Source organism: Canis lupus, chromosome 13 (genome assembly GCF_048164855.1).
Source record: "Canis lupus baileyi chromosome 13, mCanLup2.hap1, whole genome shotgun sequence".
In the NCBI taxonomy this organism is placed as follows: Eukaryota; Metazoa; Chordata; class Mammalia; order Carnivora; family Canidae; genus Canis; species Canis lupus.
In genome coordinates this window covers 59371661-59389455 of record NC_132850.1, presented here as the reverse complement: position 1 = coordinate 59389455, position 17795 = coordinate 59371661, and the positions used below count along the sequence as shown (strand labels likewise).

Here is a 17795-nt window from a genome sequence, read left to right as displayed (position 1 = left end):
GAAAAGAGAAAAAAAACAGACTACTCTTATTTAACTTTAATCTTTCAAGCTTTCTTTTTCAATCTAATTAAAGTAGATCCCCAGTGTTTTATCCAGACCTTATCTAAGAAATCATATTTCTTCTTTTTCATGCAAATGCATGCAAAAGACTGTGCAGATTGGTATTAAATGTGTATTTAGGATTAAATATTTAAAAATTTGGAACAGCTTTGTTACATTTCATTATCAAAATGACACATATTTTCTGACAACATAAGATTTTCATGAAATTCAAGATAAAATATGCCATTAGAGTATATTTGCTTTCAGCGGATGCAACAGTATTATTTTTATCTGCAGCTTAAAAAGTAAAAGGTCACAGTCTTTTAATGGAATCGGTGATGTTGGTGTTGCTTTAAACATCAAATGTATATACATTTTTCTTACTGTGGAATTTTTGTAAGAGTGGCAGACAGGTGATATTTGGCTGTTTTAAAGACTGACTAGTAAACAACTGACCTCATTTTGTCTTCTGTGGAGCAAAATCAGGTTCTGCTTGGATGCAGAAGCGGCTTGTGACACCTCGGGAGTATTCTTAAGTGTCATCAGCAGTCTCCTCTAGCCATTAGCACATTATCTTGAGAATCGACATCATTAGTTTAAATTAGGTTCACTTAATTAGCCAGCTGGTACTCTTCTTGTCAGGCTGATAAACAAGCTGTGCTTCACTGTTCCTTCATGTCAGGACGACACCCCAAGTTTTGTGTATCTTTATTGCTATGATCAGTGTTGCCTCCTCACAAAATAAGCCATCTTTATAGAAGTTGATGCAACTGGTCCATGACCCGTATAGCATATACTTTAAATCTTTTATATTTGTCTCATCTCAAGAAGTACTGATAAATCTGCATAACACTGGGTATGTTGGTATTATGAAGGAGTTAAGGTTTGTAGATCGACAAAGAGGAAAAAAAATCTTATTGTATAAGCAATTATATTCTTAAGCAATGTTTTAAAATATTAAAGAAAAATATTTTAGTGATATCTTTATAAAGCTACAAAAAGACCTTTATTATTATTATTATTATTATTATTATTATTATTTAGTGTATTTTAAACATTTTAATGAAAGAATGGAAGAAGTTAATTCAACATGACAATAGAATACTCTGAAAATGGTACTTACATGGAAAATTAAGAAATGGATTTTCAGACCTGCATTTGTAGAGTAGATCATGACTGTTAATTAATTATAATAATGACATATTATAATTTGAAAGATATTTCTTTTTTTATATAAATTTATTTTTTATTGGTGTTCAATTTGCTAACATATAGAATACAACCCAGTGCTCATCCCATCAAGTGCCCCCCTCAGTGCCCGTCACCCAGTCACCCCCACCCCCTGACCACCTCCCCTTCACTCCCCCTAGTTCATTTCCCAGAGTTAGGAGTCTCTCATGTTTTGTCTCCCTTTCTGATATTTCCCATTCATTTTTTTCTCCTTTCCCCTGAAAGATATTTCTGAAAATGTTTAAAAGATCAGTTCATTTTTGAAAGTAGGATTGTGGCCTAATTGTTTGTATACCACCAGGCCAAGCAAATGCCCTGTGTGCAGAAAATGATCGTGTTTATGGTATGGGAGAAAAATTTCCAACCTATAGTAGCAGAACCTTTCATTTAGACAAAATCTTACAGAATCATTCATTAGATCTAACCTGATTCCCTTTGTTCTAGTATGGCCTGGATTTGAATCACCTGCTACAAATCAATCTTACTTCCATAGGCTTCTCCAGGCAAAGCCTGAAAACCATTTCCCAGCAGAATAAGATCAGTAGTTAAATGCAAATTTATACAAAGTAGTGAATAAGCAATCTATATAGGTTAATTCTGAGGAGAAGGATGAATATATATGGAATGTTTTCTTCCAATCACATATTCTTGAACATTGTAATTCAATTTATATCATTTTTTCTTGATAAATGGTTGGTAGTTGCAGGAAAAAAAAAAAATATATATATATATATACACCAGTAGTCTCCAGAGTGGAATGTGTGTAGCATAAGGGAATGAAAGGTGATGAGTTGTGAGAAGGGAATACTAGGATGTCATTTATATATCTTTTTATCTTTTAAAAAAATCTTAAGACATTTTATAAATATTTAATACATGGACCAACATGGAAGCCTAATAAATTCATCTGTATGCTGAATAGTGATGTAATGCACAGTGGACAGGAAAGCACCTGGAGAGGGAAGTGGGAGTTTTACAATAGGAAGGGATCGATATTGGTACTTGAATTCACTGTTGTCTGTACAAAGGGATTATCAATACGGCATATCTGAACACAAAGATTGTTATGAAGATTAAATTAAAATAATTTGTATTTGAAAAACATTTTAAAAAACTTTTGTTCATAATAAGTATGGTATAGAGCATAATTGTCTTTCTTAAAATAATAATGATAATCTTAATAAGGTTTGGAACGCTGTTTAATTTTCGCAGTTTGCTTTTCCTAATTAAGTAGATTTAGAGGTCCACTAATTGTCGAGTACTGCTATTTTCAGGGTATTATTCTAAGTGCAGAGGTTGTATTATTGGCTTAAAAGCAAAAAAATCTTTCTTGGAACCTAGAATCTATGGGATATAGATGGACATGAAAAATAGAAATACTAAAAATGTATATTATATAATATGTGCTCTTGTAGTAAGTGCTTTGGAAAAGATAAAATGGTAGCTCAAGACCAGGTGGGGCTGGGAAAGCTAAGGGTGAGGGGATGTGCCCAAAATGAAGGCTGGCCAAGGGTTAAGCAGGGGGAGTAGACCGGCATCACTGAGAAGGTGAGTTCTGAGCAGCGAATGTGTTGAGGAAGCAGACATTGGGCTATCTAGGGGAAGACCATTCAGGGGCAAAGCCCTCCAAAAGGCAGAAGTATGGCTAGTACGCTGGATGAACAGCAGGAGGCCCAGAGCACCTGGACTGGAGGAGTAGGTGAAGGCGCCAGAGAAAGGAGACAGAAGGGGCAGGTCAGCCAGGGCTTGGTAGTCATTCGAAGGACTTCTGGCTTTACTCGGAGGGAAATGAGAAGACCCCATAGTGTTATTGCTCTTATGATCTGTCTAATAATGCTAACCAAAAAAAAAAAAAAAACTTCCTAACAAATCTGTTGAGAAAGGTGGTGAGTATAAAATTTGAAGTTAGAAACCATGGGGTGAGGTCTAGAGGATAGAGCTCTGTTCTTGGGGTTGCAGCGGAGGTGCTGCAGAGGTCAGTATTTAGAAAGCATATAGAATCCTGTTTCCTGAGAATGTGAGGCATGGGAGGGAGGGCAGTCAAGGATAATAGAATCTTTACCATCCCTTTCATAAAATGTGGAGAAACATTTCAACTATTTCACAACACAGAGTCTTATAGGTTTAATTGTTGCAAGAGAGGTAATACTTTAAGTATCAAATATAGTGTCTTTCTCTTTTACAAAAGCTTATGATCTAAACTTACTCATCATTTAAAGTAATTTCCAGAGTATACTAGGAGCTATTTTGTGAAATCCAATACATGCAATTTATTCCTTTCAAAAGTTGACAATATAAGTAGGAAAATATCTGTCTTTTGGCTGAAAATTGGGTATGGCAAGATTATCCTAAAGATGGTTGTTTGGAAATATTTCTGTCATTGTTACATGATTTTGTTGCTGAAAACCATGTAAATGTTCCTTCTGTAGAATGTGTTATACCTGTACACTTGAAAAGTTACAAAGAGATTTTTTTTTCCCCTAAGAGTTAAACATTTTCCAAATAAAGCATGTCAGAGGTATTTTTCTCCATTTTGGATCTGCATATCTTTTTCATTTCTGAGGAGCTATTATAACCAAACACCAAAATATGTTGAATTTCATAACAAACCTTTAAAATGCTGAAATATAAAACTATCCAAACATTTTGGAGACTGTTGAGTAGATATATTTTTTAATCTGAAGCAGTTTTGAAAATTGATATTTTTTTCTCTTTCAAATACATGTATCTTAATAATTTGAAGGCAATTCTCTATGGACTGTCTTTTGACATCTCCTGGAACATATTCTCATAAGTTGACTTCAAAAAAAATAGTCTCTGCCTTCCCATTTATTAAAATATTCATACTTAAAAGCTCAAAGCATCACCTCCTCCCCTTATCCTTCATTCTGCTTTGTACTTCTTCCTCTGACCTTTCATGGCATTTGGTCCGTATTTTTATTTTGTCACCTGCATCTAGTCATTCTTTCACCCTCTAGCCTATAGAATCCTTAAGGACAAAGACGGTGTTTATTTACTTTCTCTTCTAGGTCTGAGATCCTTCATTTGCTAAATAAGGACACTATATCTCCAACTTCAAAACATTACAATACTAATTGTCATGAAAATACCTCTAGTTCAGGTGCCTGGGCAGCTCAGTTGGTTATGTGTCTGCCTTTGGCTCAGATCAAGATCCCAGGGTCCCAGGTGCGAGCTTCCCTCTGCCCTTTGCCCGATTTGTTCTGTCTCTTCAGTCTCTCTCAAATTAGTAAATCATAAAAAAAAATCTTTAAAAAAGGAAAAAAAAAAAGAAAATGCTTCTAGTTCAATTAACTTTTCTGATAGTAATAGTAACATTTCCATGGCACAACCTAAGCACTTCATATTTACTACCTTACCAAATATGCAGAACAAGCCTTTCAAATGGGGTCTGATTATTGTCTCCATTTTATTAGAGAGGAAACTTAAGCACAGAAAAGCTTAGTAACTTCCTAAGGTTTTTCTTTTTTTTCACTTAAGTGAGGATGCTACATTTGTAGTCAGCTTCCGCTGTAGTCAGCTATAAGCATGGAGTATACTGTCTCTCCCTGATTCTCAGCTAGGTCTGTAACACTTATACAGACGATACTGCATGTGTTTGGGCCTGTGGATTTCTTTCCATTTTCCAAAAGAGAAAAAGTAAAGAATGTATCTTATACGTGAGGCATAAATAGGAGGGCAACGTATCCAGCATTGTCAGGAATTAAACTATCAACTAGGAAGGATGGTGTCTCATCTTCAGAGAGGTTGCCACATGGGGGATAACGACAGACTATCAAATATCAGCTCTGCTGATTGCCTGCTGGATGATTTCTGGGAAGGCTGAGTCTCCATTTCTTATGCTGTTTTATGTGGATGTTAACCTAACCCATGGACTGTGGTATGCCCATAGAGGGTCATACTTAGGAAAGAGATCAGTGAAAGAAAAGAATCTTATGAGAGCTGGCAAACTGGAAATGTTTATTTAAATTGTTCCTTAATATTTAAAGTTATCTAAAGATCTTTGCTCTTTGTGTAATTGTCTCTTAATAATTGAATAATAATGAGGTCTTTGTTAACGTTGCTTTTGTTGTTGAGCTATTTTATCTTTAACATTTTTAAAGACCTTAGGACTATTTCTTTTTAAGCCGCGTGCAAAAGAGGGCAACTGTTATAATCACACATGGATCAAGTTTTACATATAAAGGGGAAAAGATGAAAAATCAAAGAAATCTTATTGCTTTGTTACTCGTGTAATGATTAATGATGGCACTTCTGCTATATATGCGTTGAAATAATCAATGAGTACATGAAGAATTTAAATGAAACATCTGGCATTCACTGGATTACAATTAACAAAATACCAGACTATCTCTTGAGCAATAAAGCCATTTAATTATCTCGAATAACATCAAGTCTAGAGACAGTTACTCTAGGTTTGTGCCGCAACTCAAGGTTGTTATGGAGAATTCAGTCTCTTTTCATTTTTCTCCTGCCAAATCCTCAAAGTGTTGTGTGGCTTTTTCCTTCTTAATCTAATTGTCTTGGCCTCAAAATGACTTTGGAAATTAAAGCTTAATGTTCTCGTATGATAGCATTCAAAGCAGGAACAAAGAGAAAGTATGGTGCAATATCATTCTCAGAAATCATTCATCATATGAATTCTTACCATGTATAAAGGAGAGTATGTCACATGACCAGGGTAGCCTCTGGAGAGGCTGGGAAACTTGGCATCTGTGAAGGGGAAATAGGCTTACATCTCTGATGCTCACCAAGTGGGCCACCTTCCCTGGAATCATTGTTGGCCACCTGGTCCCAAAACAATATAATGGCTCTGTTAGGAAGAAAGTCATGAGGACACTAATACAGAAATGTTCAAGTAGGTCTCTTGAGAAGTCCAATAATTAATTCAGTAATCCAAGAGTATTGAGAATTTTAAATAGAAAAAAATTCAGGTCAAGGTTTCAGAAGATAAATACTTCCATAAGACTAAGTTGCCAACATGTGAGCTAAAAAATGAGCCTTCACGTATTCAACCACAACTGTAGTTTACCTTTAACTAACCCACTGAGAAGAGTATTACATTATGAACTGCGACTTGGGAAATTCTCTAAGGATATTCAACAGAGCCTCGGAAAGAAATGCTTTCAAAATTGAATAAAGGTTGTTTTATTGAATACAATTGTTTTATATTATAAAATTAGAAAAATACATATAAGGAACTACTACAGGAAATTACTTGAGAAAGGCATTAGCCTGAAATATAAATAGCTTGAAATTAAGGTGAGTGAAATAACTTCCTGGCAGCAATTTCTTTTCTGGAAGTTTTGTTCTAAGTAAATGCTGAATATTATAAATATTGGCAGAAAAACACATTTACCATATCAAGTGTGGTTCAAAAATTGCTTTTACTTCTTTCTGTGATTTTAGATTTCTCGTTAAGGAAACTAAATTAGGTAATCTGTCATTAGGGTTACCGCCATACATCAGATTGCAGGCATTTTAGCATTATAGATGGCCAAATCCCATGACCAGCATTAGAATGAAGAAAACCTAATAGTATAAGCATAGCTCTTACCTGTGTTCAATAATTGAATAAAATACACAGATTAATCATTTATATATTTTAAGTTTCTAAATAGCTTATCCATGACACACAATCTGCATGGGTAATGAAGGAACATAAGACTATATAAAACTGTGTGAAAACATCCTTGCGTAAAGTATTATATTTCCAAATTAAACATATAAAGGTTTAGAAAATCAGAAAATTGGCAACATAAATTTTTAATCTGACAGCTAAACTCTTGTTTCTTTCAAAATTTCTGGCATAGTTTAAAACTAATATTTCAGTCTGAAAACATTTTCTTTTTTTCAATTCCCATTTCCTACAGGCAGTAAGCACAGACCCTGTACCAGTTAAATTACACTACGACAAATCACATGATCAGGTCTGGGTGTTGAGCTGGGGTACCACGGAAAAAACTTCTCCAACACTGCAGGTAAGCACATTCCAGTATATTTGAGAAAAATAATGATTTTTAACCCTTCATAGCTCATTGGATATTTATGGTGATCTTCCGTTGGAGGACTGTACTTTAATCATATCTAGATTTGCACAGAAAAGGAGGGGGATAAAGTTAATACTAAAGTACTTGTTTGGATGGGATAATATTGCAGTACATACTTATCAATGGTTAGATTTATATGTAAAAAGAAAAGCCAATGATGATAAAACTGATGCCATTAAGGAAAAACGAGTCATAATTTACCTTTCAACAATCCCCTCCCTCCGTCCAATTTTCAGGAGAATTTTCTTGTTTCCATCTCTCTTCAAAATAGGGCATGTGAACTAGAGATTAAGAGACTTGGACAGGCTCAAGGCAGATCTCTATCTTTCCCCAAACAGATAGTATCTTATTATCTGAGCACAGGCTCATTTCTAATTGGGGAATAACTGGTATAGTCTTTGTGGAATTTGCTTAGGTTTTTTTTTATTTTTTATTATTTTTTTTATTTATGATAGTCACACAGAGAGAGAGAGAGAGAGAGAGAGAGAGAGAGGCAGAGACACAGGCAGAGGGAGAAGCAGGCTCCATGCACCAGAAGCCCAATGTGGAATTCGATCCCGGGTCTCCAGGATCACGCCCTGGGCCAAAGGCAGGCGCCAAACCTCTACACCACCCAGGGATCCCCTTTGCTTAGGTTTTAAGGTTGTTTATATACAACTTGACAGAGAGAGGAAAAGTATATATATATTTTGATGATGTCTCTTTGGCACAGTTTCAATTTCAGGAGTTATAAGTTTAATGGAAAACTGAGAGGGAATGAGAAGGAACATTTAACCCTGAAAATGTGTTTTATCTTTGTCTCAAACTACCTGGTGATTGTAGCACTGCCCTGAACATTTTCTCTTCTTACAAAGTCCCAAATCATTAACCTTTGGCCAGTTTTCATTGTCTATTGAGTACAATGTTTTTAATTTTAATCAGTTATCACTAAGAATACATATTTCTGAAGTATTTTTAATTTTGCAATATTTAACTTACAAAGGGTAGGCCTCCCGAAATGGAATCTTTTAAAGGAACTATCAGAATGACAGGGCATTTTATTTTTCATTAGAAATATGTGTCATTTGAAACATCTAACATATATAATAATATTTCGGTTATCTATTGTGGCAAATCAAATCAACCCCCAAATTTAATGTGTTAAACAGAATTAAAGAATGGCTTATTACCCATAGTTCAGTGGTTCTATAATCTGTGGATTTTGTAGGCACGGGTAGGGAACCCTCAGATGGCTGCACGCCTGTGATTACACAGCTGGGTGGCTCAAAAGGGCCTTATCCCCCACATCTGTCATGTGAGAGTGGTGAGTAGCTGGGTGGCTTGGGCCTCCTGCGTGTGCCTACTCATCCTTTAGACTGGCATCCGCAGCATGGTGGTTCCAGGTTATAAGACAGTGGAAGTTGCAAAGCTGATTAATATCTAGGCCCTAGAATTCTCACAGAGTCGCTTCCACCAAAGTGAGTCGCACTGCCTTCTTAGATTTAGGAGGACGAAGTAGCAGAGCCTGTCTTCTGATGGAAAGACTACAGTCTTCATTGCGGACAATTGTTTGATCTATCACAAAATGACAATATTGTCCGGTTATTTGATATTTTGCACTTAAATCTTGACCAGATAAAACAGGTCAATATATATGATTTTAAAAATTCACTCTTATGAATTATTTTTAACTCTATTACCCTTAAAGTAAAATAAAGACAGCTTATAAAAGTAAAAAATATGTATGTATTTTCTTTTAAAGTTGTATGAATTTTCAGTTTATCATGTTCTTTGGAACTGAATCCTTCCCGTCCACTTTGGTACTTGCTCCTTTGATAAATTAATAGCTTTCTCAGTAGGGGTTTCTCAATAGCAATCCCTCCATAAAGCATTTTAGGCAAACTCCTTTAATATCGTACAGAAAGGTCAGAAAAAGGCTTTGAAAAGGAGTTAAGTAACTTCTCACATATTATTCAGCCATTTATAAATGGCTTCTTTTACTCTGAATGTCCAAAAAATATATATACTTGTAAGATTTAATGAATCTTAAATATTTGTTGGGTGGAGGGAAAGGTAGGTCTCACCTATTTTACCTGAAAATGTAAAATAAATGTAAGAATTGAGAAGTACTCTTGAAATAGTACATAAAGATTTATTTGCATAAAGTAACATTTATACACATGTTCATACATAGATATATGTGACAGATTAAGTAAGATCGATAGATACATGGATAGTTAGATAGACAGGCTGACAGGAAATACAGGGTCTCTGGATCAGAGAACAGACATTTCTTCTTCCAGGAGCATGCTAGCATTCGCAATGCATCCCCCATCCTTCCTCATGGGGTGACGTGGTGGGAGACTAATGTTACCCTGTATATACAGCATAGTGGTACTAACAGGAGAAGGACCCTGGAATTATGTGTCTCAAAGGCTTAAAAAAAAAGGCTGTTGACACATTGGTCCATTCTCTGCCATGACAGATAGGGATTATGATTACTCTGGAACACAAATTTTATCAGGCTGGCACCTGGAATGTCAGTAAGGCTCAAAGGAGTTAAGTCTCTACCTCTCTCAGGAGCAATATGCCACCCTTAGCTTCCAAGGCATTTTGGGGACACCATCATCCTTTCACCAACTTTACTGGTGCCTTTTGCTCAGAAAGACCTGACTTAGCTTAAATGTCGAAATATTCATGGATACTTGTCTTCCAACAAGGTTATCAAGAAACATTGGCAAAGGAAATGGGATTTAATATTTGTTTTACTTACTTATTTATTAAAAGATTTTGTTTACTTATTCATGAGAGACACACATTGAGAGACACAGAGACATAAGCGGAGGGAGAAGGCTCCATGCAGGGAGCCTGATGCAGAACTTGATCCTGGGACCCCGGGATCGTGCCCTGAATCAAAGGCAGACACTCAACCGTTGAGCCACCCAGCTGTCCCTTAGATTTGTTTTAAAAGAGGAGTAGACTTTCATTTGGAGAAATCAAGTTCACCAAACCAAAAACCTAAGCAAGGTCCCAGTTTTGCTATAGTGTCCCTGTGCCATGTTGAAAGATTAGACTAGAACTAGAGACATTGTGCTAGGTTGTGATGGTTAGTTAGGCAGTCACTTTTTGCCCTAATGCCGTGTATCTTATAATAGTGGCCACTAAAACCTTGAAGGTGCAAAATCATTTTTTCAAGGATCTGAAAGTCCTATGTGTACTTCTACTTTGTGTTTTCTTTTTTTTTTTTTTTTTCTACTTTGTGTTTTCATTGTGACTATAAGTCTATACATCTTTGCCTGTTATGGAAGCAAAATATATTATTTTCTGTGATATTTATAATTAATTGATAAAACCCATAAACCATCATAATGTTAGGTATACAAGACAGTGATTCTCCAATTAGTGTTCTCAGACGAATTCTCAAAGATTTATCCTAGTTATTTTTCTTTCTTTTTAAAAGGCATCTATGCTTTATGAAAATAAGAAATGCTGTTCTAAAAGCTGTGAGTCTGTCATCTGCACAGCTTTATAATCCATGTGTAATGTCTTCTCAAATGCACAAAAATTAGAGAAGAAATGTCTTCAGGAAACAGCTTGGAATAAAGTCTTTACATCTTGGTATTGGCCAGGAAGTAGGCCCCAGCCAGATGGGGTGACAGTGGAAATGGCAGCTGTGGGCTTGTGGAAGGAAGGCATCACACATGGAGACACCAGCAGCAGGATGCCATTAGGAATGAACCAAGGATTGTCATAAGATTGAGCCTACTGATTAAGGTGCATCATAGATCAATCTGTGTGTCTTTGCAGCTGGTAGGCTCAGTCCTGAATCTGGCAACCCACCACTTCCTGTTCAATTGCAGCAGTGAGAAGGATCTAGAACCGTCAGTGAACAAAGTCCAGACTGAGAGGAGCTAGAGAAGTGGGCATTGCATTTTTTATATCCTAAGACTACGTCAAACACGAATGAGATGCTCACCTAATATACCTTCATTGGCATAAAATAGTTTTGCATCAGTAAGATTGAGATACATTATGGTGTTGCTTGAATATATTAAATTATGTGATGCCTGTAAACTACTGAGAACATACGCTGGCATTAACAAGCTTTCAGTAAATATTATTATTGCTGCCATCAGTCTAAGTATTATTATTAATTTCAAATACTATGTACGTGCATTTCAGAGTTATGCACCTCTATCCAAACTAAAGGGAAGAAAATTTGAAGAGTTTCTTTCCCATTACGTGTGTTAATCTTTATTTAAATTTTGTAGACATTATTATGAATGGCTAAAATCCATTAAAAACTTCCTCACTGACATTCATTAATAAAATAGGTGTAGTATCTTTAAAGCTTTTATCAAAGACTTTGATTCTTTCTTCCTCTGGACACATGATAGGCTCCTTTTGGTTAGGTGGAATCATATGATTAGTTCTGGCAAATAGAGTCTGTTGTAAATGAAAACATTCAAGTAGTTCGTTGGTTGCCCGTTCAGAATGGGATACTAAGTGAAACAGTACATACCCCATGAAAAACCGCTGGAAAAGTAATAGGTAGGAAATGAAATCTTTATTTCCCAAGCCTCTAAGATATTTATATTTTTTTTCTATTTTGTCTTATTTTTTAACCACAACATAACTAAGCCTTTCTAGTTATAATAATCGATTTTCACCGGGAAAGCAATTTCCAGTGGAACTCAATGAAAGTATACCCATATGAATGAAGAAAAATAGCCCCTCAGAAACAAAACAAAACAAGGATCAAAGTGCTACTTACTTCTGTCATAAAAACCAAAGGAAAAGGCTCCATTTTGAGGGAGGAAAGTCTATTTAACTTAACAGAGTCAGTCAATAGTTTCGGAAGTTTAATTTGGTGGCCATATGTAGAAAGGATTTAAAAGGGGAGAAATAAAGGCAGAAAGTTTTTAAAAAGGCTAGCAGAACAATGGTTGTCCAGCAGGAACAATAGGGAAAAAAAAATGAGGAGGTGTGAAAAATCTGAAGAACTGTGAGAATTTGGTGCATAATGGGATACAAAGAATAAAAGAGTTTAAAGGTAGTGATCTTTCCTTTAATGGACCATGAAAGTTTTAAAACCAATTAATGATGAATAAGAAGAGGAAATGTCTTTGACTGAAGTTACTTAAAACTGGGGCACCTGAGTGGCTCACTTAGTTAAGCATCCAACTCTTGATTTTGGCTCAGGTCATGATCTCAGAGTCCTGAGACTGAGACCTGCCTGAGGCTCCTTCCTCAGCAGGGAGCTTGCTAAGACTCTCTCTCCTGCTCCCTCTGCCCCTCTACTCTTCTCATTCTCTCTCTCTCCTCTCCATTTTTTTTTTTATTTTCAAATATTGAAAATATTATTTTCAATTTAGGGGAGGTAAAATTCTAAAGTTACTAAGAGCTAATATATTTCATATGATTTGTTTTGGAGTCTTTGGTTTGTTTCCAGCCCTGTTCTGTATTAGGAGAAGTTTTTTGTTTATCAGTTACACCTCAACAAAGCAAAAGAAAGGAAGAAGAAAGAAAGAGAAATAGAAAGAAAGAAAAAGAAAGAAAGAAAGAAAGAAAGAAAGAAAGAAAGAAAGAAAGAAAGAAAAGAAAGAAAGAGAAAAAGAAAGATGGGCAAGCTAAAAATCTCATTTACACCCTATGTATTCTTGCTTGTATTTTTCTCATTATAGCAAAGTCAATACTTTTATAATACAAAAGTTGTTTCTATTTATTTTATAATTTAAGCAGAGATTATTCAAGACAAATCTTTTTCTATTTTCTATTTCTTTATAAAAACAAATTTCTATGTTGGAAATAAGCTAACAATTACAAAATTCCAATTTGCTTAATGATACACTAATTTTGAGGATGGTAATAAAGAGTCTAGGAAACAGCTTCTGATTTGTTTCATCTCTAAATCATACTGCCGAGGTCTAACCACGGTCTGCTCCATTTAGGTAATAACCCTGGCCAGCGGGAATGTGCCACACCACACCATTCACACCCAGCCAGTGGGAAAGCAGTTTGACCGAGTGGATGATTTTTTTATTCCTGCTACCACACTCATCATCACCCACATAAGGTAAGTGCTAAATAAGTGATCAACTTTTAGATTAATCTTTAATTTTGATAGGAAGGATAAAAAAATCATAAAAATAAGATACATCTTTATTCCACAATAAATACACACATAATTGCACATGATTTACCTTGTCTCATTTGCTTGATGAACTTTTATCAACATTAGTGATGAATTTCTTGTCATGTATTTCTTTTTAGGCCTCGTAAAAAAGTGAATTTTAAAAGATCGGTTGCATTTTTAAATCAATTTTATAGTTAATATTTTTGCAAATTGTTATTAGAGTCTTCCTATTAGGCTTTTGCAAAATGCTGACATTTGAACTCGGTGTGATAAAAGAAGCACTCTCAGAAATCCTTTCAAAAAAAAAAAAAGAAGAAATCCATTCAATATATTATAATGACATTCTTCTACTATTTTTGCCCATATAGAAATTAATATAAAACTGTATTAGGAGGCACATAGCAACTTGACGTGAAATGTTTGAGGCCTACACTTTGAGGAAACACATTGATGTGTTCTATCCTTGTATGTATTTAGAAGAGGTAAAGAGGTAATTTCTTCTAATGACATCACTCCAAAGTTCCATAGAAGTGCTTTAAATGCCTGAAAGAGGGAAACTGGATATATGACAATTTCAAGTATTATATATTTTGATAATTTGCTGAAAAACTTTTAAAGTACTGCTAACAACATTAGTGAATTTGAACCAAACTAATATTTTTGTTCTGTTTCTCAAGTGAATTACGAAGGGGAGTTGCTCCAGATATGTTATATGAGTCATTGTTTGATCCACGTGTATATTGTTTCTCTTGTATAAAATTGGAAATTATCTAAGAGATGGAGTTGTAAGAATTCCGAGATACTGTGCAATTTAACCCCCAGAAGTAAAAAAGGGGGATTGATAAATTGGAAATGTGGCTCATAGTCAGACACTACACGTAGACTGTTATTTGCATAGCCAAGTATGTTTTCAGAGAGGTTAGTATATTTTTCAAGCAATTGGCCATTACTTTCAGAATGTCTATTATGTGCTCAGCAATAAAGTGATTAAAAACATAATGTCCTGTTACAATTATTCCATACTTTATGGAAAATAAGGAGAATTACTGAAAATGCAGCATATTATTAAAGTATTTATATCAAAGTAATAATTTTTACATCTGACTATAAGTGCTGTAATAGTTCAGACCCAGAAGAAATCACCATATGAATGAAAAATGGCTCCACTTGAGATGGTACCTAAAAAATAGATGTTTTTATACTTACTCGGTAAGGATCCAACTTCATTTAATTGGCAATGAGTATTATAATTAATTCCTTTGTCATTTTCAAGTTATTGATAAATTATTACTAATCAATAATTTACTATGTGATACTTGATTAACCCCATTCGCCTATTACGTGTTACTCTATTTAATATACTATTATCAACTTTGCTTTTTTTTAAATGCTCTAGTAATGAAATTATTTATAGCAGATTTCCTGTGTCCCTAATACTAATAGGGTTAATAGTATATAGTTTGGGCTATTCTTTACCCTTGCAACCAGTAAATTATATCCTTGTGGTGAAATGGCTACCACGTCAAGAGTTTAACTTTGTTAAAATGCAGTGAGTGCTTTGTGTAATTGTGAGTTTGTATTTATAATTGATATAGAAGACTACATTGCACAATTACAGGATTGCTATACATACAGTCAGAACTTAACATCTCTCTAGGGTCTAAATGGTTACTCTAGGGGCCCCTGTGTGGCTCAGTTGGTTGAGTGTCTGCCTTTGATTCAGGTCATGATCCCGGGGTCCTGGGGTTGAGTCCCACATCAGGCTCCCTGCTTGGTGGGAACCTGTTTCTCCCTCTATATGCTTTCTCTCTCTCTATCTCTCTGTGTCAAATAAATAATAAATAAATAAATGATTACGACATAGCTGGAGTTGGAGCTAATAATTAGAAGAACATCTGAATCTGAATTATGTGATCACATATAAGGCAAAATCTTAGTTATGTGTATACATTGTGAAAAACACTGAAAAGTATGCTTAAGGATATTTTAAAACATCTTTTTTCCTTTTAGGGATGGATAATGAAATGCAAGGTTGTTTTGCCATACTTATAAAACATACCAAATTAAATTACAGCACTCCTACTTGCATAGCTTGCATGTAGAGTCCCATTTTCATGAATGTGAATGGTGGTCAAATTTTCTACTACACTTCAAAGTAATTATTCCTATTACTAAGTGAAGAGTGAGAGTAAAAATTAGTATGCGTTTCCAAAATCAGAACATTAAATATAAACTATTTTTAACATAATGGGGATTTTTTTCTACATCAGGAAAATCGGAGGGAGGAATACGATCTTTTCTCCTACCGATTTCATGTAACACATTTTTCGAACCCAATTTGACACGTGTTTAAGTATGTGTTGCAGAGATTGATCTTTTTGTAACTTGTGTTTTTCAGACTTTGAGACTATTTCCTGACTGCTGTGCTTGGTATATCTTTCCAGGCCAAGCAGAAGGTCTGACACATAATATGTGTTTAATTAATATGAGTTTCCTTCCTCTGACCCCTCATCACATTAATCTACTTTTCGCTCAGATTGCTACACCCTCATTTCAAATAATTTATATCTCCAGTGTCTGAAAAGCTCCTGGACAAGTGTCAGGATTTTATATCCTAAGTGCCTAAAAACTGGTAGGCTCTTAATTCATGTTTCTCACAGGAATGGAAATAAAGAAGAAAGTGCTACACTATTTCCTAAACCAGACTATGTATAGGATTGAGGGAATTACACAGCATTAAGGGAACTCTATTTCTTATGTACTGAATTTCCCAGCATCTAACACAGTATCAGAGATGCAACAAGTACTGCATTAAGAGCATATAAATTATGTAGAAGCAGTAAATAGAAGTAATAAGTCCTTACATCTCCTGTCACAGATCTGAGCCTGAATGTCCCAGCAACATCATTTGTCATAATCAACAATCATGTTTAAATATTAAGTTGCAGAGTTCCTGGGAGGCTCAGTCGGTGCAGCATCTGCCTTCGGCTCGGGTCATGATCCCAGGGTCCTGGGATGGAGCCCGCATCTCATTGAGCTCCATGCTCAGCGGGGAGTTGGCTTCTCCCTCTCCCCCTGCCTGTGCTCTCCCTCTTTCAGTGTCAAGTACATAGATAAAATCTTTAAAAAAGATAAAAACAGGGGGATCCCTGGGTGGCGCAGCGGTGTGGCGCCTGCCTTTGGCCCAGGGCGTGATCCTGGAGACCTGGGATTGAGTCCCACATCGGGCTCCCGGTGCATGGAGCCTGCTTCTCCCTCTGCCTGTGTCTCTACCTCTCTCTCTCTGTGACTATCATAAATTAAAAAAAAATAATAATAATAAAAATAAAAAAAAATAAAAAAATAAAAAAAAATTAAAAAAAAAGATAAAAACAAATATTAAGTTGCCCAAGTTGCCTATAATCGTTGTTCATACTCCTCATAACCTACACTGGTGCAGGGGCTCTCCTATGAACAGTTAAAATTTTGCTACAAGTCTCTATTTTTCCCTGCTTGGCTTCTTCTCATTGTTTTTCTACATTTTTTTTTTTCCTTCTTTAGTGTCTGTAATTCTCAGGCTTGTTTATTCTAGTCTATGAAGTAAATCAAGGCTGAGGAATTTAAGGGAACCAAAAACTATTTTACCAATCTCTATTAAAAATGAACTTGTTTAAAAAAAATGATCTTCACAGAATGTAGGAACTTGTTCACTTTTTAAGACGACTTAAAATTCTCAGCACTTTAAAAGTCCCTGCATCCCAATTTATGTTCCCTTTTTTTAATTGAAATATAGTTGACATATTAATATTAATTATTATGCTATATTAATTTCAAATGTACAACATAGTGATTTGAGAATCCTCTACGTTACACAGTGCTCACTACGGTAAGTCCTGTTACCATCTGTCACCATACATAAATATCACCATATTATTGACAATATTCCCTGTCGGTACTTCTTAATCCCCTTCACCTATTTCACCCATCCCCTCCCTGTTCCCTTCTTAGCAACCACCTGTTTGTTCCTTGTATTTATGATTCTGTTTGTTTATTTATTTGTTTTGCCACGTATAAGTGAAATTATTTGATATTTGTCCTTGTCTGACTTATGTCACTAAGCATAATGTCTTCTAGGTCCTTTTGTGTTGTCATAAAAGACTTCATTTGTTATTATGGCTGAGTAATATTCCCCTGGGTGTGTGCGTGTACATATGTATCACATCTTCTTTATCCATTTTGAATGGCCTGAGGACTTTTAATTTCAGAAAACTCATTTCCATTTAAAAAATATCAGAGGAGGAAGGCCTGATTCCATCCACTCATTCAGTTCCTTAGCTGAATTCCTTCCCATTCCTTGAGAG

The 17795-nt window shown here is 35.3% G+C and overlaps 1 protein-coding gene across 4 annotated transcripts in view; it reads left to right on the top strand.

Moving 5' to 3' along the window:
• The window catches only part of FSTL5 (follistatin like 5), a 683263-nt gene that overhangs the window by 617331 nt on the left and 48137 nt on the right, over positions 1-17795 (top strand). For all 4 annotated transcript variants that reach the window (XM_072773810.1, XM_072773809.1, XM_072773808.1 and 1 more), the window contains 2 exons: positions 7164-7271; positions 13271-13395. In XM_072773810.1, the coding sequence (XP_072629911.1) occupies positions 7164-7271; positions 13271-13395 (233 nt within the window). The remainder of the gene's footprint in view (positions 1-7163; positions 7272-13270; positions 13396-17795) is intronic.